At 41.0% G+C, this 23,683-nt stretch overlaps 1 protein-coding gene across 2 annotated transcripts in view; it reads left to right on the forward strand.

Moving 5' to 3' along the window:
- lifr (LIF receptor subunit alpha) overlaps positions 1-21,929 on the forward strand; it is a 58,862-nt gene extending 36,933 nt beyond the window's left edge. The window contains exons 5-20 of one of the 2 annotated variants that reach the window (XM_004910449.4): positions 654-817; positions 1,690-1,864; positions 3,089-3,343; positions 4,692-4,821; positions 6,352-6,512; positions 8,585-8,730; positions 9,581-9,746; positions 10,565-10,641; positions 11,008-11,236; positions 12,318-12,494; positions 12,986-13,087; positions 13,562-13,729; positions 16,139-16,309; positions 17,454-17,547; positions 18,057-18,135; positions 18,759-21,929. In XM_004910449.4, coding sequence (XP_004910506.2) covers positions 654-817; positions 1,690-1,864; positions 3,089-3,343; positions 4,692-4,821; positions 6,352-6,512; positions 8,585-8,730; positions 9,581-9,746; positions 10,565-10,641; positions 11,008-11,236; positions 12,318-12,494; positions 12,986-13,087; positions 13,562-13,729; positions 16,139-16,309; positions 17,454-17,547; positions 18,057-18,135; positions 18,759-19,400 — 2,936 coding nt within the window. In that variant the 3' untranslated portion in view covers positions 19,401-21,929. Of the gene's footprint in view, positions 1-653; positions 818-1,689; positions 1,865-3,088; positions 3,344-4,691; positions 4,822-6,351; positions 6,513-8,584; positions 8,731-9,580; positions 9,747-10,564; positions 10,642-11,007; positions 11,237-12,314; positions 12,495-12,985; positions 13,088-13,561; positions 13,730-16,138; positions 16,310-17,453; positions 17,548-18,056; positions 18,136-18,758 lie in introns of both variants that reach the window. The other variant, XM_002938191.5, reaches the window with a different exon arrangement.
- Positions 21,930-23,683: the final 1,754 nt, after the last annotated feature.

A 23,683-nucleotide genomic window follows, 5' to 3' on the forward strand; every position in this document is an offset into this window, starting at 1 on the left:
AAAGAAGTAGGGCGGAAATGCTGTACATTATGTTTTGTGCTTCTGTACCAGCCCAAGGCAACCACAGCCCTTTAGCAGGGAAGATCTGTGCCCCCAAAGATGCCCCTGTAGCCCCCCATCTTCTTTTCTGCTGATTCCCTGCACAATAAGGCTGATTAGTAATTAATACAGATATTTATTACATGGCAGCTTAGAAACTTGTGCAATTAGAATCACAATCAGCCCTGTAGCATCAGCTTATATGACAGGCCAACCTCATTTTCTGCTTCATTTACGACGACCCCTAAGCTCAGCTTCTCAACAGCTGCCCAGAACTCACTGAGCATGTGCAGTGTCATTGACACTAACAGAATCCAAGATGGGGAGCTCCTGTGACAACTGTGAAGCCCTGAATCATTATGGTTATAAAGATGCTGAACCTTTAGAGCAGGGGTAGGGAACCTTGGCTCTCCAGCTGTGATAAAACTACAAATCCCAGCAAGCATTTTCCTTAATTAACCATCACTGTGGCTGTCAGACTCCTGCAATGCATTGTGGGACTGGTAGTTCCATAACAGCTGGAGAGCCAAGGTTCCCTACCCCTGCTTTAGACTGATGCAGTCTTCCCATTAGAATATAGAATATTCCCCTAATTGTACTTTTTTGTCTTCAAGCCTTTATTCCCCCCGCACCAGAGATTCTCTCGGTTGTGCCTGATCACCAGACGGATACACTGCTCATACAATGGAGCGTGGACAACGCCACCCTTCTAAGCGAAGTTGAAGTCCTGTGTGAGATACTTATTCTACGCAGTGAGAACATGGATATTGTCAGTAACGTACGTGATTCTATATGCGTGTGTGTGGCATTTCATTGCCTCGTTGGGTTGAGGCATTGCCTTTTCTGACTTCATTAGTGTCTATTAGCTGAACTGCATGCCTAGGTGTAATGACTTGACCATTGGGGGGTTACCACATAACTAACCAGATCATTACAACTACTGGCAAACAGTGTAAAAGTTCAGTGTAAAAATGAAAACAGGGAAAATGGACCGACTGTGCAAAATAAAAAATGTTTACAATATAGTTAGTTAGGCAAAAATGCAATCTATAAAGGCTGGAGCCAACCAGATGTCTAACATAATGGCCAAAACACTACTTCCTCCTTTATAGCTCTCTAAGCTATTAGCAGTCAGTAGTCAGTGACTTGGGGGGGTGGGGGCCATATGGGACATAACTGCTCAGTTAGTTTGCTTTTTAATCTGACCTGTGTGCTCACAAACTAACTGAATAGTTATGTACCATGTGCCGCCCCCTAAAGTCACTGACTAAGAGGTTAGAGAGCTGAAAGCAGGAAGTAGTGTTCTGGCTATTATGTTAGACATCTGCCAATTCCAGCCTCTATAGATTACATTTTTGCCTAACTATATTACAAGTATTTATTTTGCACAGTCTATGCATTTTACCCATTTTCATTTTTACACTCAACTGTTCCTTTAAAATTTGTTTCAGTACAAACTTGATACTTAATGTACCAGTGGTGCTGGGGATAAAGGGTTCAGCAAAAGCTGGGGACCAGTGAGCCTAATAGCTCTAATAATACAGAGCATATATTAACTCTACCAGTGGGTGCACTTCTAATACTTCTTTCGGATTCTTGTGCCAGAATGGCATTGCATGGATAGGATTCACATCTGTGTTTACTTTCTAGGCAACATGGAAGAAACGTTGGACTCCGAGTGACACCGCATTCTACTGGAACTGGACGTCGGATTTTCCCCTGCTTTGTACATCGCATTCTGTGCAAATCCGATGCCTTATTAATGATCAGTATTACTATGGGGAGAAAGGCTGGAGCAACTGGAGTCGTCCATATACTGTATATGGTAAGTACATGCAAACTTCTAAAAGCAACCAGTGCGCTACATTTACTTTATATTCATGATTTGCATTCCACTGTTGTGTTAACACTTTCCCTTCTTTGTTTTTATGTCCCAACAACCCCCCCCCCCCCCACAAAAGTGCACCCCCCCAGTGCAAATGATTCTCATATATTCTCTTCCTTCTGCAGCATTGGAATGTGCTACTGCTTATTCCTTTACTTCTCCTACGTTCACTTTATTTTAGGTGAGGTAAAACAGATTGGGGTGCGTTCACCTACCTTGACAAAAAATGCAACGCTGAGTGCAATTGGCATGTTTTTGCCCCACAAGTCACTGTTTTTTTGCAGAATTCCCATGTCAAACAGTCAATTCTCTTGATGCAATTCTGTTTCGCCTGCAGCAGTTGTGTCCCCCTAAATGGACTTTACTGCGCATGCTTCATTGCTAACTGGACGCAGTTGCACTGAATATTTTCTGTTTGGCGTGCAAATGCTGTGCTATGCCTATTCATGGAGGGGATTTAGGGAACCCTGGAGCCACCACCAAGCAAAGGTACTTGAGTCATAGTTGTGCACTTCCCTATAGTTGTGCTTGTCAGTCCTTCCTGCTTTCCATTCCAAATCAGCCACTGCTGCAAGTATTGGTGCAGGGAAACCCTGGTGCTACCATCTATATAGCACAACTATGACTCAAGTACCTTTAAAGGACCAGTAACACTAAAAATGATTAAATTCATAATCCATTCTATGCCCCTCTTAACAATACATCTACCCTGCACAAGGGAGGAGGTGATGTGGAGCACGCACGTAGGGTCTGGCACAGTTTAAGTCGACCTTTTTTTGAGACAACAGGAACTTTTTAGAGGGGGAATAGAATGGATTTTCAACTGAATAATTTTTAGTGTAGCTGGTCCTTTAATGAAAGTGGTTTTAGGTGCCTACTGCGTTTGCGGGCCTTATTGTCATGGCTAATTATTCACAGGATGTATGTATTTCATTAGGACTCTAATGAACCAATGCCCCTGATTGTAGTTTCTAGGCTGTAGTGAGCACTTACTTTCTAATATTGCATTCCTGAGGCTTGGGGGTGCCCTTGATCATTCATAGCATTTCATTCATTCATAACATTTGTCTTAAGATTCATAGTTGGTTCTAATTATGTGCTTATAAACCTAAACAAACATGCTTTGCCATCTACTCCAATAAATACTTGTCTTGTTCTTACCAGGCAGCACAGAAGAAAAGGCTTATCCCACTGACAAAGTGGTCCCTGTCGGCACCAACATGACGTTCTGCTGCACGGTGCAGAGCGGCACTAAGATAATGTCTGCCGAATTGGGCAATGACAGATATCCACTAATCCCTCTGAGCAGCAACAGCAGTGCCGTTCGCATCCAGAACATGACAATGTCGGAGGAGAGTGGGGATAACTTGATCTTCTACACAGACGTACTTTATGTTGGAACTGTGGTCTTTGTAGGATGTAAGTATCTGAGGCTTAATCTTTGTTCATTATTTGCTCAACCTTGGTTTCTTTCCAGAAGTAGAATTACCATTGGTGCAGCATGTATGCCAAGGCCCTTCCCACTGATTTATAAAAATGAAAATATTCAGCTGCTGAAATTATTACCCCCCCAAAGGGCAAGCATGGTGGCAGGACCTTTGGCCCTTCAGTGATTGTTGAAGTACAACAAATCTGGAAAGCCAATGTACTTCTATCTTTGAAATACAGTTCCCAAAATATTCCCATGTTTGGCCCTATCTTGTCTATTTTCTTTACCATATATGTATAGAAAATAGTTAGTGAGCAAAGGTTTTGAGCAGGGAAGAGTCCTCTGACATCGCTCTGGTCGGCTCTAAGCAGAGCAACATCACACAACTTTCTTCTGCCGACTGTGGTCGCTCAGCTGAACTGAACAACAGGTGGCGCTGTTCTTTCAAATTCATTATATTAGCCGAGTAAAAACTACTAATATCTTGAAAACTAGAAGAGAATTAATATAGTTTGCAGAAGCACACTCTGAGCTACAGCTAGGGGCGTACAGGGATGGGATCCATTATCCACAAACCTGTTATCCAGAAAGAGAAAGCCCATCTCCCACATACTCCATTATAAGCAAATAATTCACATTTTTAAAAATGATTCCCTTTTTCTCTGTAATAATAAAACAGTACCTGTACTTGATCCCAACTAAGATATAATTACCCCTTATTGGGGGCAGAACAGCCCTATTGGGTTTATTTAATGGTTAAATGGTTCCCTTTTCTCTGTAATAATAAAACAGTACCTGTACTTGATCCCAACTAAGATATAATTACCCCTTATTGGGGGCAGAATGGCCCTATTGGGTTTATTTCATGGTTAAATGATTCCCTTTTCTCTGTAATAATAAAACAGTACCTGTACTTGATCCCAACTAAGATATAATTACCCCTTATTGGGGGCAGAACAGCCCTATTGGGTTTATTTAATGGTTAAATGATTCCCTTTTCTCTGTAATAATAAAACAGTACCTGTACTTGATCCCAACTAAGATATAATTACCCCTTATTGGGGGCAGAACAGCCCTATTGGGTTTATTTAATGGTTAAATGATTCCCTTTTCTCTGTAATAATAAAACAGTACCTGTACTTGATCCCAACTAAGATATAATTGAGGGGTGAGGGTATCCTTGGCGGGTATGCAGTGTGTGAGTGATGTCACTTCTTTAACCCGAGGGTTGAGCCCTGGCATTCATTTGTTTCTAGGTTTTACTTTTCCTTTAAAGACAAACTATGATTTGGCATCCTGCAAGCACAAATCCTGTTAACGATAACAGTTTATTTGCAGACCCTCCAGATATACCCCAGAACCTCAGTTGTGAAACAATGAATCTCAGGCAAATCGGGTGCCAGTGGAACCCTGGAAGGATAACAGGATTGTATGGAGAGCGAGAAACAATATATACACTACGTGAAAGGTAAACAGAGAGAAGCAAATGTACATTTTTTTTTCTCTGTGTGGCGTCCAGGTTAGAAAGTGTTGCATTCACAATAAAATGGTTTCCCCCAACAAGTCTGCCCCCTAGTGGTTCCCATAAATCTATGGTCCAACCTGCAGGCACATCTCTGATATATATTTTTAGGTTAATGGCTAATTTGGATGCTTTAAAGGGGTGGTTCACTTTTAAGTTAACTTTTAATATGTTAGAATATGTTTAATATTCTAAGCAACTTTTCAGTTCATTATTTATTTTTTATAGTTTTTGTATTATTTGCATTCTTCTTCTAACTCTTTCCAGCTTTCAAATGGGGGTCGCTGACCCCAGCAGCCGAAAATCTTTTGCTGTGTGAGGCTACAACCCCGTTATTACTTTTTATTATTTATTTTTTCTATTCCGTGTCTTCTTCTATTCCTATACCTGTCTCTCGTTGCTAAGGTAATTTGGACCCTAGTTACCAGATAGCTGCATAAATTTCGAACTGGGGAGCTGCTGAACAAAAAAGTGGAATAATAAAAAAAAACCCACAAATAATAAAACAATGACCAATTGCAAATTGTTTCAGAATATCACTGTATACATCATGCTAAATGTTAACTCAAAGGGGAACAAACCCTTCAATATTTCAAAAAGACAATTAGGAAATGAGAACAGAAAAGAAAGGTATAGCAGCAACTAAAATAGAGCATAATATTTTCATTTAGTCTCACCCCTGGTTATGATGGACTGTGGCACATCGTAAGTTTAAAGGGGCATTGCCTGGGGCCGAGGGTGTGCTATAATATGACTGGGGTTGTAGCCAGCCTTTAAGGTGGAATTTTCAAGTGCATTAGCAGAAATGGTTCCTTAAAAAGGTTGTTCACCTTTAAATAACATTTAGTGTCATGTAGACACTGATATTCTGAAGCAACTTGCAATTGGGCTTAGTTTTTTTTTATTTTTTGTGGTTTTGTATTTTTTTGTTCAGCAGGTCTCCAGTTTGGTATTTCAGCAGCTATCTGGTTGTTAGTGTCTTATTTACCCTAGCAGCCACACAGCGGGTTGAATGAGAGACTGGAGTATGAGCAGGAGAGGGCCTAAATAGAAAGAGAAATAGTAAGTAACAATAAAGTTGTAGCCAGTGTCCCCTCCCCATTTGAAAACTGGAAAGAGCCAGAAGAGGAAGGTAAATAATCCAAATGATAGATAAAATATAAGATAAATACTGAAGACCAATAGAAAAGTTAACTAAAGTTAAGTTAAAGGTGACCCCTTTAAGTTTGCTCTTTGGCTCTGCAGACCGATACCATGAAACTGCAGGGTTCATTTACAGCAGCCTCCAATCATGTCTTTACTTATATTTTCTAATTATATTATATTATATAGACTGCCAACATATTGCACAGTTCTGTAAATGTGGGATATAAAAGCATCTGGAGATATGTAACAGTGAGCTGCCCATGCTCTGATTACTATTTCTTCCCTTATATTATAACTATAACATTAGGAACTTTCTGTTTGTTCCCCCAGCTACTCAGGGAAGTTATGTGTCGCTTGTGATAACACCGAGGAGCAGTACAGCTGTAAGTGCGACGTCTCCAAAGGCCAGAGCTTGTATGCATTTAGTCTGCAAGCCCAGAATCCTTTGGGGAAGTCTCAAGCGTCTCTTTCCTTCAACGTCACATATCGAGGTGAGCCCCAAACTTATCTGAGCAAATGTTATTGGGATTTTATTTGTTTGTTTATTTTACTTTTTAATCATATATTTATAAATGTAAAATTTTCAGTTGTTTTGTTTCCTGTGCCTGGTCCTTGGCTTCTTATCACTTCCCTATGGAAGCACTTAAGTTATTCAGTGTTAAGTACATTTTCCAAAACAAGGTTTCTGTATATTTCCTGCACCGGTACAGCTGGGGTGTTTGCTACAGAAACCCTACTATAGTTTATATAAATACCCTGCTGTGTAGCCCCGGGGGCAGCCGTTCCTGCACTTGTACAGCTGGGGTGTTTGCTACAGAAACCCTACTATAGTTTATATAAATACCCCGCTGTGTAGCCATGGGGGCAGCCATTCCTGCACTGGTACAGCTGGGGTGTTTGCTACAGAAACCCTACTATAGTTTATATAAATACCCCGCTGTGTAACCCCGGGGGCAGACAATCCTGCACTGGTACAGCTGGGGTGTTTGCTACAGAAACCCTACTATAGTTTATATAAATACCCCGCTGTATAGCCCCGGGGGCAGACAATCCTGCACTGGTACAGCTGGGATGTTTGCTATAGAAACCCTACTATAGTTTATATAAATACCCCACTGTGTAGCCCCGGGGGCAGCCGTTCCTGCACTGGTACAGCTGGGGTGTTTGCTACAGAAACCCTACTATAGTTTATATAAATACCCCGCTGTGTAGCCCCGGGGGCAGCCATTCCTGCACTGGTACAGCTGGGGTGTTTGCTACAGAAACCCTACTATAGTTTATATAAATACCCCGCTGTGTAGCCCCGGGGGCAGCCGTTCCTGCACTGGTACAGCTGGGGTGTTTGCTATAGAAACCCTACTATATTTTATATAAATACCCCGCTGTGTAGCCCCGGGGGCAGCCGTTCCTGCACTGGTACAGCTGGGGTGTTTGCTACAGAAACCCTACTATAGTTTATATAAATACCCTGCTGTGTAGCCACGGGGGCAGCCATTCCTGCACTGGTACAGCTGGGGTGTTTGCTACAGAAACCCTACTATAGTTTATATAAATATCCCGCTGTGTAGCCCCGGGGCAGCCGTTCCTGCACTGGTACAGCTGGGGTGTTTGCTACAGAAACCCTACTATAGTTTATATAAATACCCCGCTGTGTAGCCACGGGGGCAGCCATTCCTGCACTGGTACAGCTGGGGTGTTTGCTACAGAAACCCTACTATAGTTTATATAAATACCCCGCTGTGTAGCCCCGGGGGCAGCCGTTCCTGCACTGGTACAGCTGGGCTGTTTGCTACAGAAACCCTACTATAGTTTATATAAATACCCCGCTGTGTAGCCCCGGGGGCAGCCATTCCTGCACTGGTACAGCTGGGGTATTTGCTACAGAAACCCTACTATAATTTATATAAATACCCCGCTGTGTAGCCATGGGGGCAGCCATTCCTGCACTGGTACAGCTGGGGTATTTGCTACAGAAACCCTACTATAATTTATATAAATACCCCGCTGTGTAGCCCCGGGGGCAGCTGTTCCTGCACCGGTACAGCTGGGGTGTTTGCTACAGAAACCCTACTATAGTTTATATAAATACCCCGCTGTGTAGCCCCGGGGGCAGCCATTCCTGCACTGGTACAGCTGGGGTGTTTGCTACAGAAACCCTACTATAGTTTATATAAATACCCTGCAGTGTAGCTGCAGTGCAGCCTTTCAAGCTGGAAAAAAGGAGAAATGCCACAGGTTACACAGCAGATAACAGATAAAACCCCATTATATTGTACAGAGCTTATCTGTTATCTGCACGTAACCTGTGCCTTTTCTCCTTTAAATGGCTGCCCCAATGGCTACAGAGTACACAGTTTATATGAACTATGGCCATCTTTCAGAGGCAAACACACCAGTTGCACCAGTGCAGGGCAACCACTCATTATATTGTAATTGGTTTGATACACTTTCCTTTTTTGGTGTTACTGTTTCTAATGTAGTCCTAGACAGGCATCAGTTGCTTTGTACAGTATAAACCTGTAGGGATATGACTTGGGTTCATGTGTGTATGATTCACTTGCAGTGCATCCTAAAGCCCCAGAGAACATCAAATTAGTGGATATCAGCCCTACAGAAGTTTCACTTACTTGGTTTTTGGATGGAAACTTTGTCTCTCTAAAACTCATATGTGAAATTGAAGTGAGGACATCCAACAAGGAGAAGGAAATGGTAAGCAGATCTGTTGATCTGGAATGGCTCAGTCAGTCCACCTCCCTGCTTGCAGGCCAACCCTGAACCAACCATTGACCCCCATACATGTACAGTTCATGGTCAGATTTCTCCCATCTTAGCCGATGAACTTTGGTGCAGCTGCACAACTGGCTGACCATGGAAATTGAATAGTGCTAAAAATCTGTGTCTGTGGCTTAAATTCTGTTGGCAGAGAAGTTAGTAAGCAGAGAAGAGTCACCTGACTTGTCTCCTATTGTTTTTAGCAGTGCAACATCACAAGGCTTTCCTGTTCTTGCTAAATTAATTTTCAGCTGACTGTAGCCAGTCAGTCGAATTGAACAGCAGGCAATGTGATTGTTTCAAATTCATTATAATAACACTTTCAAAACTACTAATATCTTGAAAGCTAGATGAAAAAGAGTCTAAATTGCCTGGAAGAGTGCACTGAGCAATTGTACATTAGCTTGTTTTGCAGGGTTTACATTCCCTTTAACATATAAGAAGACAGAAAAAGTTTGCACAGCTAATACTGGAGCAGGACAGAGCCTACAGCCGGGCCTGCCCAACTGACATCTGGCTGAGAATTGGGCAGGTTTGATGCAAGAACCATATTAGAGCTCCAATGGGTCACTTAACACTTCATAAATTATTTGCCCAACATGTGGGTGGCCAAATCGGGCACAGATCTGCACATTTGTTGACCTTACCAAACGATTGCATCTTCTAGTGTATGGCTTTACTGTCAGTTGAGGCAAAAACTGGCTCAGGGTCTTGCAGCGTGATCCAATCTTGTAGGTGCAATTCGGTGCTGCTACTGGTGTGTGACCCGGGCTGCTTGTTTTAACAGCGCAACACTACAGTTATTGGATCAGAAGACGGAAATTACAGCTACATTATAGACAATCTCCATCCTTTCTACCAGTATGATGTCCGCATTCGCTGTGCTACATTGGATCCGTTTTGGAAGTGGAGCAACTGGAGAGCCGTGAAGGGACATATCACTCTTCCAGCAGGTAGAGATCATTCACACCCATGTACAGGAATGGTGGCTTTGGGTATCACCCTTTGTGTAATGCACATATTCTCGGAAAATATACTGCGTAGAGACACTAGGAGGCAGTACAGGTATGGGAATATCTGGAATGCTAAACCTGGCGTTTTCCATTTGAGAGATCTTTCTGTTATTTGGATCTCCATACCTTAAAGCTATTACAAAATCATTTAACACATTAGGACTAATTATAGCTTAGTTGGGATTAAGTACAAGGTACTGCTTTATTATTACAGAGGGAGACGGCCTTCCCGTAATTCAGTGCTTTCTAGATAATGGTTTTCTGGATAACTCATCCGATACCTGTACTACTAGGCTTCTATAAATCTGTTCTGCTGACAGCAGTTATGTCAGCAGCTGTTAAATGTGATTTAAATCCAAAAAATGAATTGATTTAAACTTTCTCATAGTTACTCATAGGGCTTCTCTGAGCAGTTACTAATGGCAACCAATCAGATGACTGCTTTCAGTGGTCAACCTTTAGCTGGCTGGAAAAATCTAATCACTGATTGGTTACTATGGGTTACTGCCCAGGTGCCCAGTTTTTATAAATGAGCCCCTGACTCTAAAGGAGAGCTGCTGAGCTGAACCATGACTTTAACAGTCTAAAACTGCAAATATCTTGGAAACCATTTAACTAAGAAAATAATGTAAACTGTATAAGTGCTCAATTTGTTATTTGGGTAAAGATCCCTATTATCAAGCAACATAAATCGCATCCATTCTCTCTGACAGTTTTCTTTTAGTAACGCTATATTAACACATGTTCTTTCTCCAAAGCTCCTGCAAACAATCTGGATATATGGTTAGTGAATGGCAGGCATCTTGGGGGTCGAACTGTAACAGTCTACTGGAAGGTATGTAGTAGTGTTATTTTAATTCTATTCTTTGACCATGCCTTAAGGCTCTCTATTAAGGCTCTCTATAACATGTAAAGATTGAACCTGTCTCCTAGACTTAAAAAACTGAATAATAAAAGTCCTTTTCAAATGAAACATGAAACCTGAATTTCTTTTTTTATCAACACATCCACGTCAATATTATATTGCCTGCCCCGCCTCTATACCTTATTAAATTTGCCTCCAACTCTTCCCATGTTCCATAGGTGTAAAGCCGCAGTAGAGCACCCAGAAATGCAAATGCCTTATCTTTACTGCAATAAAAATAATCCTTTTCAGCAGCACAGATATATTATAATTATATATTTACATTTTTATTTTAAGCATTTACCTATCAATGAAGCCAACGGAAAGATACATTCCTATATGGTATCATGGAAGCCGATCGGCAGCCACTCGGAACCTCAAACTATTGTATTGGCAGCGTTTCACAACAGGACACAGATTCAGCTTGACAGCGGTGATGATGGGAATTATGAAATTACCGTAGTGGCCAATAACTCTGCAGGATTATCCCCACCTTCAAGGATAACAACTGTGCAACTGGCAAGTGGTATGTTCATGCACTCAGAGATATATATATATATCCAGAGGAAAATCGGCACTCACCATTTCATGAGCACTCGCCGGGTGCTGACCGAAAAATAAACAATAAAATTGTAGAAAGCACTCACAGCATATAAAAGTAAAACAAAAATTTGTTTGTTTATTAGCTCATCGCAGAAAAATAGATGCCGCACTCACAGGTCTTAGTGAAAACAAAGGGTATTTATTGTGTTTATTGTGATATATATATATATTTATTTAGTGTGTGTGTATATAATATATATATATATATATATATATATATATATATATATATATATATATATATATATTTATATGTATGTATACTTTTTTTTTTCTTAGAGATGTTATGTGGAACCTATGTATTATATTTGATATAATACTTGCACTCTTGCTTCCCTTAGCACTATAGCACTTGTGCCTTGGGGTAACCTAAATTACATAGAAGATAACAAGCTCTGTAGAATACAATGGTGTCTTCCTGAGCTTACATCTGTTACGTAAACTGTGCCATTTAGCCTTTTCTCAATTTGAATATCTACCCCCATGGCCACACATCAGCTTATTTATATAAACTATAGTAGTTCTCCTAAGTGCAGGACAACAGTGCCATATTTTTTAAATACTTTGATGCACTTTCATTTTTTGGGGTTACTTTTCCTTTAAGAAGTATGCAAAACAAGGCCACCAAAACGATGCAGCCTTCTCTGTTGGCTTGCCCAGCTAGGCTTTATCTTTAAACTACTAGTCATGATGCCCCTGTGTGGATAATTTGGTGCCAAGTCTCCCAAATGCCTTAGAACTAGGGCTCTTGTTTGATGTGGGTATGCACTGGCCATGCATGCACTTACCCCCAGATTTGCCCATGCACCCATCACTCTCTGTCAGTACTATTTCTGCCCCCAGAGATCCAGCTGTGCCAGCTCTGGTGGTGTAAGCATATCAGGAATGATAGGTGCCCTTTAAATGAATAACCCTGTTGTAAGAGTAAGGGGACCCTCATAATCAGGAACAAGGCAAAATAGTGATTTCTTGCACTAAATGTCACTTCATTTCTCATGTAGAAGATGCTACTGCTGAGCTGGCAGTTGGAAACGCAGAAGGAATTAACATCACCTGGCAGTCTGATGCAAATGCCACTTGCGGCTATATCGTGCAGTGGAAGCCAACCTCTCCATTGGACACCTCTGCGATGAGGTGGAAACGCTTTCATACAAATGCGTCCAGCTGTTTCATTAGTGCAGGTACAGAATAATAGGCGGGGGGTTGGTTGGCTGAGCTGTTGCATGAACTGATATTGTTATGTATAAATCCTGTGTAATTGAACATACGTTAAGGGCTAGTTAGGTTTCCTGACCTATATCTTCTGGTTCTGTGCGGAAGGGAAATGAAAGTGATTGGTGGTCACCCTGTCTGTGTTGAAATGAGGCCCAATCGGAAATCTGTATACATGGTACCTAATGACATCATGCTTAGGCACCATGTATACACATAATTAACTTACAATGTTCAGATGCATAGCCCAGGTCCAATTTCATTTTGGCAGCTTTGGAGTGACCAGGGGTACTGGATTGGGTATTTCTTGATAGGTAAAAAGAAAATATTTCGGTGTAGGTTATTTTGAGGGATTCTGACATAATCCATAAACTTACTGAGATATCTTTTCTTGCCCTTCAAATGAAACAAACATGATTACCAATGTTGTATTAATGGCTCATTGTGATTTATCGCACAGACCAGTTTCCTGTTGGTGTGAGGTATAACATAACCGTATTCTCCTGCAGTGAAGGTCAGCACCAGCAACTAAAGAGAGTGACTGGCTATACAGAAGAGCTAGGTAAGTCCCTTCAAATATACAGAATTCCTGTACAAAAGCACTTCCTTATTGTTTTATCGCCATTGTGATGGGCTGTGTGCTTCCTCAGGGATCACCTGACAGGAAATAATGCAGCTCTGACTGTAACAGGAAGTGCAGGAGCAAAAGACAGAACTCTGTCCATTCATTGGCTGATGTATCCTAGCGTGTATGTGTGTCCTTGGTTTGTGTGTGAACACAGAGCCTTATACAAGCCACAGGGGGAGACTTAAGCACTTTAAAGGCAGAACCACAGGATATATTCTCTTTTTATATAGCATTAACATATTCTTTTGTATTTAAGAGAAAATATTAGATGTTTGATGTGGCTTACTGAAGACGTTGGACAGCATTGTCCAAGGCTTTACCTCACTTTAATATAAATATTCCTTGTTCAGTGATTGGAGACTGAGTGTTTTCTTACAGTCGTGTTTATTCCTTTCTCCCTTATCACAGCACCGAGAGTAGCACCAAATTTTACTGTACTGGAAACCACTTCAAACTCCATCTGTGTGAAATGGGAGGGGATCCCAGAGGAGGATCTACGAGGGTTCCTGCGTGGCTACGTTGTGTATATTGTGAAGCAGGAAAACACCACGTCTGCTTCCAGCTTCATAGATATTGGTAAGTATTATGTACACTTTAATCAGTAACATAGATACAGTACGGAGAGTGAATGCATTTTGCTCGCCCAGGCCTAGCGAATCAGCTCAGAAACCATATTCTTGTATGTTTGGGATGTTGGCAGGAATATGGAGTCTCACTTGATCATATTCAAGTCAAAACATAGAACAATGTTAAATTGACTTGCAGATGTTATTATTAGTAGCAGTACAAGTATGGGATCCCTTAACCATAAACCCATTGTCCAGAGTGTGCTGAATTTCAGGAAGGTCATGTCCCATAGAGTCCAAACAAATAATTCTAATTAAAAAAATGATTTCCTGTTTCTGTGTAATAATAAAACAGTACCTTGTACTTGATCCCAACTAAGATATAATTACCCCTTATTGGGGGCAGAACAGCCCTATTGGGTTTATTTAATGGTTAAATGATTCCCTTTTCTCTGTAATAATAAAACAGTACCTGTACTTGATCCCAACTAAGATATAATTACCCCTTATTGGGGCAGAACAGCCCTATTGGGTTTATTTCATGGTTAAATGATTCCCTTTTCTCTGTAATAATAAAACAGTACCTGTACTTGATCCCAACTAAGATATAATTACCCCTTATTGGGGGCAGAACAGCCCTATTGGGTTTATTTCATGGTTAAATGATTCCCTTTTCTCTGTAATAATAAAACAGTACCTGTACTTGATCCCAACTAAGATATAATTACCCCTTATTGGGGGCAGAACAGCCCTATTGGGTTTATTTCATGTGTAAATGATTCCCTTTTCTCTGTAATAATAAAACAGTACCTGTACTTGATCCCAACTAAGATATAATTACCCCTTATTGGGGGCAGAACAGCCCTATTGGGTTTATTTAATGGTTAAATGATTCCCTTTTCTCTGTAATAATAAAACAGTACCTGTACTTGATCCCAACTAAGATATAATTACCCCTTATTGGGGGCAGAACAGCCCTATTGGGTTTATTTAATGGTTAAATGATTCCCTTTTCTCTGTAATAATAAAACAGTACCTGTACTTGATCCCAACTAAGATATAATTACCCCTTATTGGGGGCAGAACAGCCCTATTGGGTTTATTTAATGGTTAAATGATTCCCTTTTCTCTGTAATAATAAAACAGTACCTGTACTTGATCCCAACTAAGATATAATTACCCCTTATTGGGGGCAGAACAGCCCTATTGGGTTTATTTAATGGTTAAATGATTCCCTTTTCTCTGTAATAATAAAACAGTACCTGTACTTGATCCCAACTAAGATATAATTACCCCTTATTGGGGCAGAACAGCCCTATTGGGTTTATTTCATGGTTAAATGATTCCCTTTTCTCTGTAATAATAAAACAGTACCTGTACTTGATCCCAACTAAGATATAATTACCCCTTATTGGGGGCAGAACAGCCCTATTGGGTTTATTTCATGGTTAAATGATTCCCTTTTCTCTGTAATAATAAAACAGTGCCTGTACTTGATCCCAACTAAGATATAATTACCCCTTATTGGGGGCAGAACAGCCCTATTGGGTTTATTTCATGGTTAAATGATTCCCTTTTCTCTGTAATAATAAAACAGTACCTGTACTTGATCCCAACTAAGATATAATTACCCCTTATTGGGGGCAGAACAGCCCTATTGGGTTTATTTCATGGTTAAATGATTCCCTTTTCTCTGTAATAATAAAACAGTACCTGTACTTGATGGTAACAAAGCTGCATGAATCCACATTAGAAGCAAAACAATCCTATTGGGTTTTTAGCAGTTATAAGGTATAGTAATCCAAATTATTAATTAATGTTAAGATCCTTTATCTGGAAAACCCCAGGTCTCGAGCATTCCAGATAATAGATCCTATGCCTTTAGTACCCGTGGTGGTATTATTAGCTTGCACTCAGGCTTACATCATGCAATACTTATATTTTGGTACCAAAAAAAATTCCATAAATTGGATGTGGCTTTCAGCTGAAAACTGGTGCTCAAAACATGCAATTCACCAAAAATTACCTCTATCATTAGCTTCGCTTTTATACATGAGATCACTGTCGCTAACTATGAGATTAGGGGCATGGCGCTCACATGAAACATCTTGGCCACTTAACAGAAAACCCACCTAGATGGGCTGATTGCATTTAATTTAAAAGCAATTAGTCTGCAAATAACCACATTTATTAAAAGTGCCCCTGATTTTTACAAATGACCTGGTAACCCCAATATCTTGCCGTGTAATACATTATAGAGCTAAACCATAATTGTGTATAAACTGCTTCTTTTCATAATATAGCAGGGTTAGTGTGATATTCTAATCAAAGAGGGAGGTTGTGGGGTGACTGGATATCCCTGTTAGGTTTCTGGGGTGTTACATATTATTTACAGTTTTTCTTCCTTTTTCCCTTAAAGCTGATCACGCAGATCCCAAAAATAAAAAGATCAACATCACTAACCCAGAGATCAGCATGCTGAAGATAAAAGACCTGCAGAGTGGAACAAGCTATCGCTTGGGGCTGCTGGCCTACACCGGTGCTGGAAATGGACCCATTAAATCTTCCAATGTAGTGACTAATGACAATGGTAAGGAAATTTGCAGTAGATTTTGGAACATATTTAATCTCCATGACATGTGTGTCTAGTGCATCATTTGTAGGGGAACCAATGGGGTCACCAGTCACCTGTTCAGAAGATGTTCTAGAACAGTACTGTGCAGCATTTTATGTAGTGAGCCAATACATAGGCCTTCAGCATGTACCTCTTCTGCTAGCTTGCCTACTCCTTCTGCCCTTCTGTAACTTGCACACACAGTGGGGGAAATTAATTTTTTCATTAGCAGGATGAAAAGCTAAAGCACAGAGGGGCTGGGGAGGGATGTGCCGAAGGAGAAGAATGTCAAGTGGTGTGGGGTAGGAAGCAGCGTTACTAGATGTTACTGGGCCCCACAGCAAATTCAATTTGGCCCCAAAACTTTGATATGTTGATCCATTCTACCAAGATATTTAAACTGCCCTTTAAATAGGGCCTTACTAGGCCTACTATATTCCTAGCCCCTAGCATCCACAGGGTCTGCTCCCTCTGTAGTTACACCCCTATGGGTGAGGCAAGTGGGGTGGTGGGTTTGGTGGTGACGGGGTTGAGTGATGAGTGGGTCTTGCATTGGATTTATTCTGCAACTGCAAATTATAAAAATGAGGTCATACAAAAGAATCAGAGTGGTGCCAGGTTGGCACGGGCATTTTGTCCCAGTGTGCCGGTAAATTTGCGGCTTAACTTCACCCAACAGCAATTATGCTTCCTTCCACTGAGAGAGGCAGCCTCAGTCTGTTATCTCTGCCAGCTCTTAAAGGGAAATTCCCTTATTACATGTAACATTATTCGCTCTTAGGGACAGTAATGCCATCCGCTTGTGAAAAATAAACAGAAAATGAGCCCCAAATGCCCGGGACACAATTAACTTTATTTGTGGAAATAGAAAATAAATGCTTTCTGCTACAAGGAAGAACTAGTGAATAGATACAGCCAGTTGTGTGCAGTCACAATACAACTCAGAGCACATGTTTTCATTATAACGAATACTGACGCATACACATTATGCAAGGCTAAGCTTTTATTTGGCCCAGTTTAAAGTACAAGTACAAACCATTTGGAACGTACCAATTTATATTCATGTTTAGCTACAAAGAGCCATTAAAGGTAATATTTAATACCCTTTTTCCCCCCTTAGCTCTTGGTCTCATCCTTGCCATCCTCATCCCAATCGTGGTGGCCGTTGTTCTTGGTATAGTGGCAAGCACTATATGTTACCAGAAGAGGGAATGGTAAGTGTATGATGGGTGCTGCCCTGCAACAGGCATTTTTAAGAAGTGTTTCTGAATTTTCACATTATCTGATGTTAACAGAAAATCCATGTCTTAATTCATCACCGCAGCGATGCCTATAACATTAACAAGGCCATGCTGGGGAGTGATACCATTTCTGTATTGTTTTTTTCCCTCGGCTCAAAGAGAAGGAAATAGGAAGTAACTTCTTTAATCAGATGAGCCGAATGAAAGCTGAAGCCTGTGAAACTCTGAACATAGGCAGTGATAAATATTTCTAAGCTAAATTAACTCATTAATCCCATGTATTGTAAAAGCCTTTATTAGTTGGGGCCTGTGCCTCTACACATGGAAGGGGCACTCCGGCTTCCAAAGTAAGATTTGTTTTAAAATTAAGCGTACATTATGCCCTATATAATTTAATTTTTATCCATTTAATTAATTGATGAATTAATTAATAGTTCTTTTAGTGGAGTTCTTTTGATAACCTGTGTTTTTGTTACCTGTAGGATCAAGGAAACATTTTATCCAGATATTCCCAATCCAGAGAACAGTAAGGCTCTGCAGTTCCAGAAGAATGTCAATGAGGTAATCTTTCTAGCTAAGCTACTTATTACTGTTCTACATGGCAGCAGGGGATTGGTGCAACAGTTTCTAGATACTTCAAAACCATTGTTCTTGGTGTACGGCTGGTTTCATAGCAGAGCAGAGATGGCTCTTTTAATGGGATCTTGACCGTTAAGGATGAAAAAATGTGTCCTTAGTTACAGCGGTATGCCCCTTACTTCATATGTTGCCTTTTCACTGAAGTTAGCCATGCATTCAGCATTATTTCCTGTTATACAGGATAAATAGCAGTGTGGGCGTAGTAACTGTAATCCAACAGTGTTGCACATTGAGCTATAGCACCCATGACCTGATTTGTCAAACCACAAAACCCCATTGACTCCCATCCGTACATGTTTGGAGTCATCATCCAAGCTGGCATAATATGCAGGGCAATATTGCACAGTATCCAACATGTGACCTTGTTGAAGTCATACATATATCCAACAGGTAGGCTTACTTTTGTGTGACCAGAATGAACAATATGTGGCTTGTTGGACCTTTGACCAATTGACTAGTTTTTCAGTTCAAAAACATTTTCTGGGAGATTAGAATTGCACTTTACATGAGCCATGGTAATGTAATTGTAACATGTCCATTTTCAGGCCAACCAAGGTATAAAAACGATGGAAATGAACCCCTGCACACCCAATAATGTGGAAGTGGTGGAAACCTTCTCAACAGTCCCAAAGATTCTGGATACAGAACTGCACTCTCCAGTGACTGAGGATCCAAATGGTCAGACTCCAGAGGAGGACTTTGACACAGAAGATGAAAATCATGTTGTTGTGTCTTATTGCCCACCCTCTACCAATGAGGACACAGGGAACCTAGCTTCAGATGAATCTGCATCCTCCTCCCAAGTTGTATACATTGATATCCAATCTATGTACCAGCCACAGGCAAATTCTGAAGAAGAACCCGACGGGAACTGTATAGATAGCGCGGGCTACAAGCCACAGATGCAGCTAGCAATTAACACTGTGAATATGGAGCAGCAGCCTCTTGCAGAAGAGGGTTTTGCTGCCGGTTATAGGCCTCAGGAAAATCCAAGCACTTGGGCTGTTGGTTCCGCTGACTCCCCAACCTCTTTGGGTAGTAATAGTGAAAATGCTTCCTTTGGAAGCCCTTGTTCCATTACCTCCAGACATTTCCTCATTCCTCCTGTGGATGATAAAGACAACCTAAAACCCACCCATGTAGGATGGTCCTTATCATCCCTTTTCCAGAACAAGCAAGAAGAGTGAATGTGGAATCTAAAGACACGATTGTCATTCAGGTCACTATTGAAGGACGTGCCTCTTTTAATGATAAGCAGGAAGCGACGGTCTTCTAACTGCGCGGAAACGGGTCTTTTTTCTCACAAATCCATCCCTAAAGGGCATCTGTGAACACTAAACGTCTATCATATGCTTGCCAGTAGCGGTCACAGATGTGTGGGTGGTTCTTTAGATGGGTTTAAACATCATCCACGCTCAGTACTGGTCCATCAATGAGAATGAGACATTAGCCCTAGTGGGCTTCTAGTTTATGTTACGCTTTGGTCTGTATTTCCTCATTTTGGATAGTCACTTTTTTTTTCTGTGAAAATGGAATGGGTCTTCCTGGTTTGTGATCAGGGCATTGAATGTATTTGGTTCTGTTTTCTTTGTAAGAAACACTACTTTGGTTTTATTAAGCAATTATCGCAATTGTGCGCAAATTCAGTGGATCAGTGTCACCTAATAGAACAGGGAAAGGTGACAGGTGCAACTAGAGGTGGCAGTCTCCAAGCCAAGTTGGGGCTGCTGGGGGTTGACGTTTGACAACAACAAGAATGTAGTAGAGGTGACCAGCACCTGATATTGTCGGCTCAATGAGCTTTTTTTTTTTTTTTTAAATAGTTTATAGGGTTGTTTTTTTATTTTATTTGTGTCGCATCTGAATTTTATAAGCAAAGCAGCATTAGGCCATAGAAAATGTGGCAATATCATCTGATTATCTTCGGTTTTCTCATACACTGGACAGTTTTAAAGCAGGGATCCCCAACCTTTTTTTACTTGTGAGCCACATGCAGATGTAAAAAGTGTTGGTGAGCCTCACAAGCATGAAAAGTTTCTTGGGGTGCCAAATCAGGGCTGTGATTGGCTATTTGGTAGCCCCATGTGGACTGCTGGCCTGCAGGAGGCTCTGCTTGGAGTAAAACTGTGTCTCTGGGCTTCCAAAACTTGTCTCCAAGCCACTAATGTAAAAATTGGCACCTTCTTTGAGGCCACTGGGAGCAACACCAAAGGGGTGGGGAGCAACATGTTACATACGAGCCACTGGTTGGGGATCACTGATTTAAACCTTCATATGGTTGCTTTTCAAACCAATGAAAAAGAACTGAAAGTGACATTCAAAAAGTGATACAATAAAACTAAACTAAAAAATGGAAAGCATTAGGTAAATACCCTATCATGATGGGCATACTGTAACCCCAGTGAATAAGACAAGTGGTGACCAACTACACAGTTTCAGGTGTTGTTAAACTGCTTGTTTCGGCTTCTGGCTGATGATGGGAGTTGTAGTGCAAGAGCATCAGGAGGGTTACTGTTGGCACTTGCCTTGAACTAAGAAGGAAAAGTAGGTGCCAAGTTGTTAGGCATCCCCAAGTGATTCTAGTTGTTTATTTCCTACATTAGGCTGGATCTCCTCTTCATATAACAGAAGACAAAACGCATCTACATAGATCATTGAAGGGTATGTTAAACATAGGTCTGTGGCGCCTCTTTAAATCTGTCTTCTCCTTTGAATTTATTTAGCCATGTAGGACAGATTTTGATGTCTATATACTGCACTCAGTGGCAGAGTTAGCCTTTCCCTAGATGTGTTGGTAAGCTAAGTGATCAGCGGCACCAAAAGCCGATTTGTAGATTGTCTTTCCAACATCTGCAAATACCATAATTCTTTGCAGCAGTAGTTCTAGTTTGTATAAGATAGACCCATGGATGGCAACTGACCCCTAAAGGGATACTGTGACCAGAAGAAAAACAGATGCCTGACAACAATGTATTTAGTGTAAATAGTTTTGGAAATAATGGCATAATGTTCTGTAAAAAAACTCTTGGCCCTTTGGATGCTTACATGGTGTCATTTCTGTTTCCTCTCTGGCAAACAACATTGGTCCTGTCCTGCCAAATGGCAGGGGTTCTAGATATACACTCAGGTTTCGAGCCAGTGTCCCCCAAAACAAAGTAAGAGCTGTTATCCTTTATGTGAAAAAGGCTCGATCATATTGCCTATACTGCTGCTTGGAGATGCGTGGGGCTGCATGTGGTGCTGATCAAAATGGCCGCTACCACCTAGTATTTGGTTCAGTTCATTAGAATGTGAAGTGTCAGGGGCCTTCTGACGGCAGCTATGAGCTCTCAAAACATACCTAGCAGCTCTTAAGAAAGGGCAAGTAGGGTAGATGCCATTGACCCCCTCCTCATTAGAACCCCAGCAAAGAAAATACCCTTCTGCTAATTATATGTTATACCATTGTGTTGTATTTGTTAGGTTCTATAAGTATTCACATCATGATTTCTTACTTGTGGCCTAGTTGGTTCCTGTACTACCAGGGGTCCCACTGTTATGTGAATGAGGCCAGGTGGATGGCCAGGATTTCTTTGTGGCATTGCTGCTAAAATTGCCTGGTATTTTGGGATTTGTGTATGTTTTGGCCTATGGAGTCGGTCATATGTAAGACAATTAGCCACCTTCATCAAACCATGATATGCACTTGGGTTTAACCAAACGGGTTTTCTTGGCTAGTGAAGATTCCAAAGAATTGTCTCCTCTGCTTAACTTGGCCTTAGTTACCGTTGTAACAAACAGAGCGAGATATTTCCATAAATGAGTCCCAGTTTATTTAGTCTTCCTAACTATGCTTTAATGAAAAGTCTTATTTTTATATTAACTCTTGCTGAACACTAATTTTTATGAATTGCAGGTTTTTCTAATTATTGCGGTAAAGGAAAAAAAAGAACATGTCATTTGTTTAGCGCTTCCTCCTTGGCTTCCGAAAAGGACAATTTCTTCCAAAGATTTGAAGTTGGTGATGAATTTGTCCCCACATTTCATGGTTGGACACATATTTATCAAAGATCGCATACAATTCTGCAACTGTGGAATAAAATCGCAATTAGTTGCAATTATGCAATTACCGTATATACTCGAGTATAAGCCGATCCAAATATAAGCCAAGGTACCTATTTTTACCTAAGAAAACTGGAAAAACATATTGACTCGAGTATAAGCCTAGGGTGGGAAATGCAGCAGCTACTGCTAAGTTTTAGTAATCAAAATAAATACCAATAAAATTACATTAATTGAGGCATCAGTGGGGTATGTGTTTTTCAATATTTATTTCAAAGAAAAACAGTAAACTAGCTCTGTAAGTGGAGAAGAGGGTCAACAAAAACAATATGAGTACTACCCCACGCTCACTGCACATTGGCAAACTGGCAGCAGACCCAGTCCCGGAGGACACGTAAGGGGAAATAAGTATTGCTAGTGGGAGCCTAGGCGAGGACACTGGAGGGTCTGGTTGCGGGTGGCCTAATTTGCACACAAAGGAGAGAGGGTGCTAGTCTAGAGGGACCCATGGCACCCAACTTGAGTATAAACACATTTTGGGTGCTGAAAAACTAGGCTTATACTTGAGTATATACAGTATTCATGATTGTGACATTTGCTGGAATTTTGATCAATCTTAAAATGCCACAAAATTCTGGCAAAAATTGTGATTTTCAGCTTACTTCCTGCGGACTCCTATGGTTTTGGGAGGAGCAATTTGGGGTTCTTTCTTCTATTTTTTCCAATTGTTTTCTGTTAAACTGCAGAAATATAATTGACAATCGCATAATTGCAACTTTGCCACAGTTCACAGCAAAATCACAAGCGCATTTGACCACAATTTTTGATAAATGCTCCTCTTAGTGTAGGCAGTTTTTTTCTGTCATTATTTTTTTCATTCTCACAGAAGCCTTGGACCTTCAATCTGTATCTGGTCCCTTTCAAGGCCCTGTGCTGCCCATTTAAAAGTGCCTGAGCCAGAACAGATAAATATGGCTCCATCTTCTTTATAGAGGGTTCTCTTTCATACAAACTTCCATGGAGGCCCACTGCAGTACTCACCTTGTATCTGTTGTACCACCTAATGCCTCCTGTGATAATGTCTATAAAGCTTGGCTGTTCATGGCCAGATTTGATTGGACAGTTTGGCAAATCTCAACCATAGTGCCTGGCTTTCTAAACATGTATGTCACCTTGGGGGTAAATTTCGACATACCATCCTGCGATCGTCTGCCATTGCACCTTGTGGCTGGGCATACAATGCCTCAGTAGATGAGGGAGGTAGAAGAGCCACAGCTCCTCTAGGCTTCCTTTCAGATCCATCCATTCAGGCTGTAGGCCCAAACATGGATCAATAAGGTTGAGACATACCCGTGTATGGCCAGTTGAACCCAGGGTCGGACTGGGGGGTGCAGGGCCCACCGGGGCTCCCGCCCCGGGGCCCTGCAGG

Source organism: Xenopus tropicalis, chromosome 1 (assembly GCF_000004195.4).
Source record: "Xenopus tropicalis strain Nigerian chromosome 1, UCB_Xtro_10.0, whole genome shotgun sequence".
In the NCBI taxonomy this organism is placed as follows: domain Eukaryota; kingdom Metazoa; phylum Chordata; class Amphibia; order Anura; family Pipidae; genus Xenopus; species Xenopus tropicalis.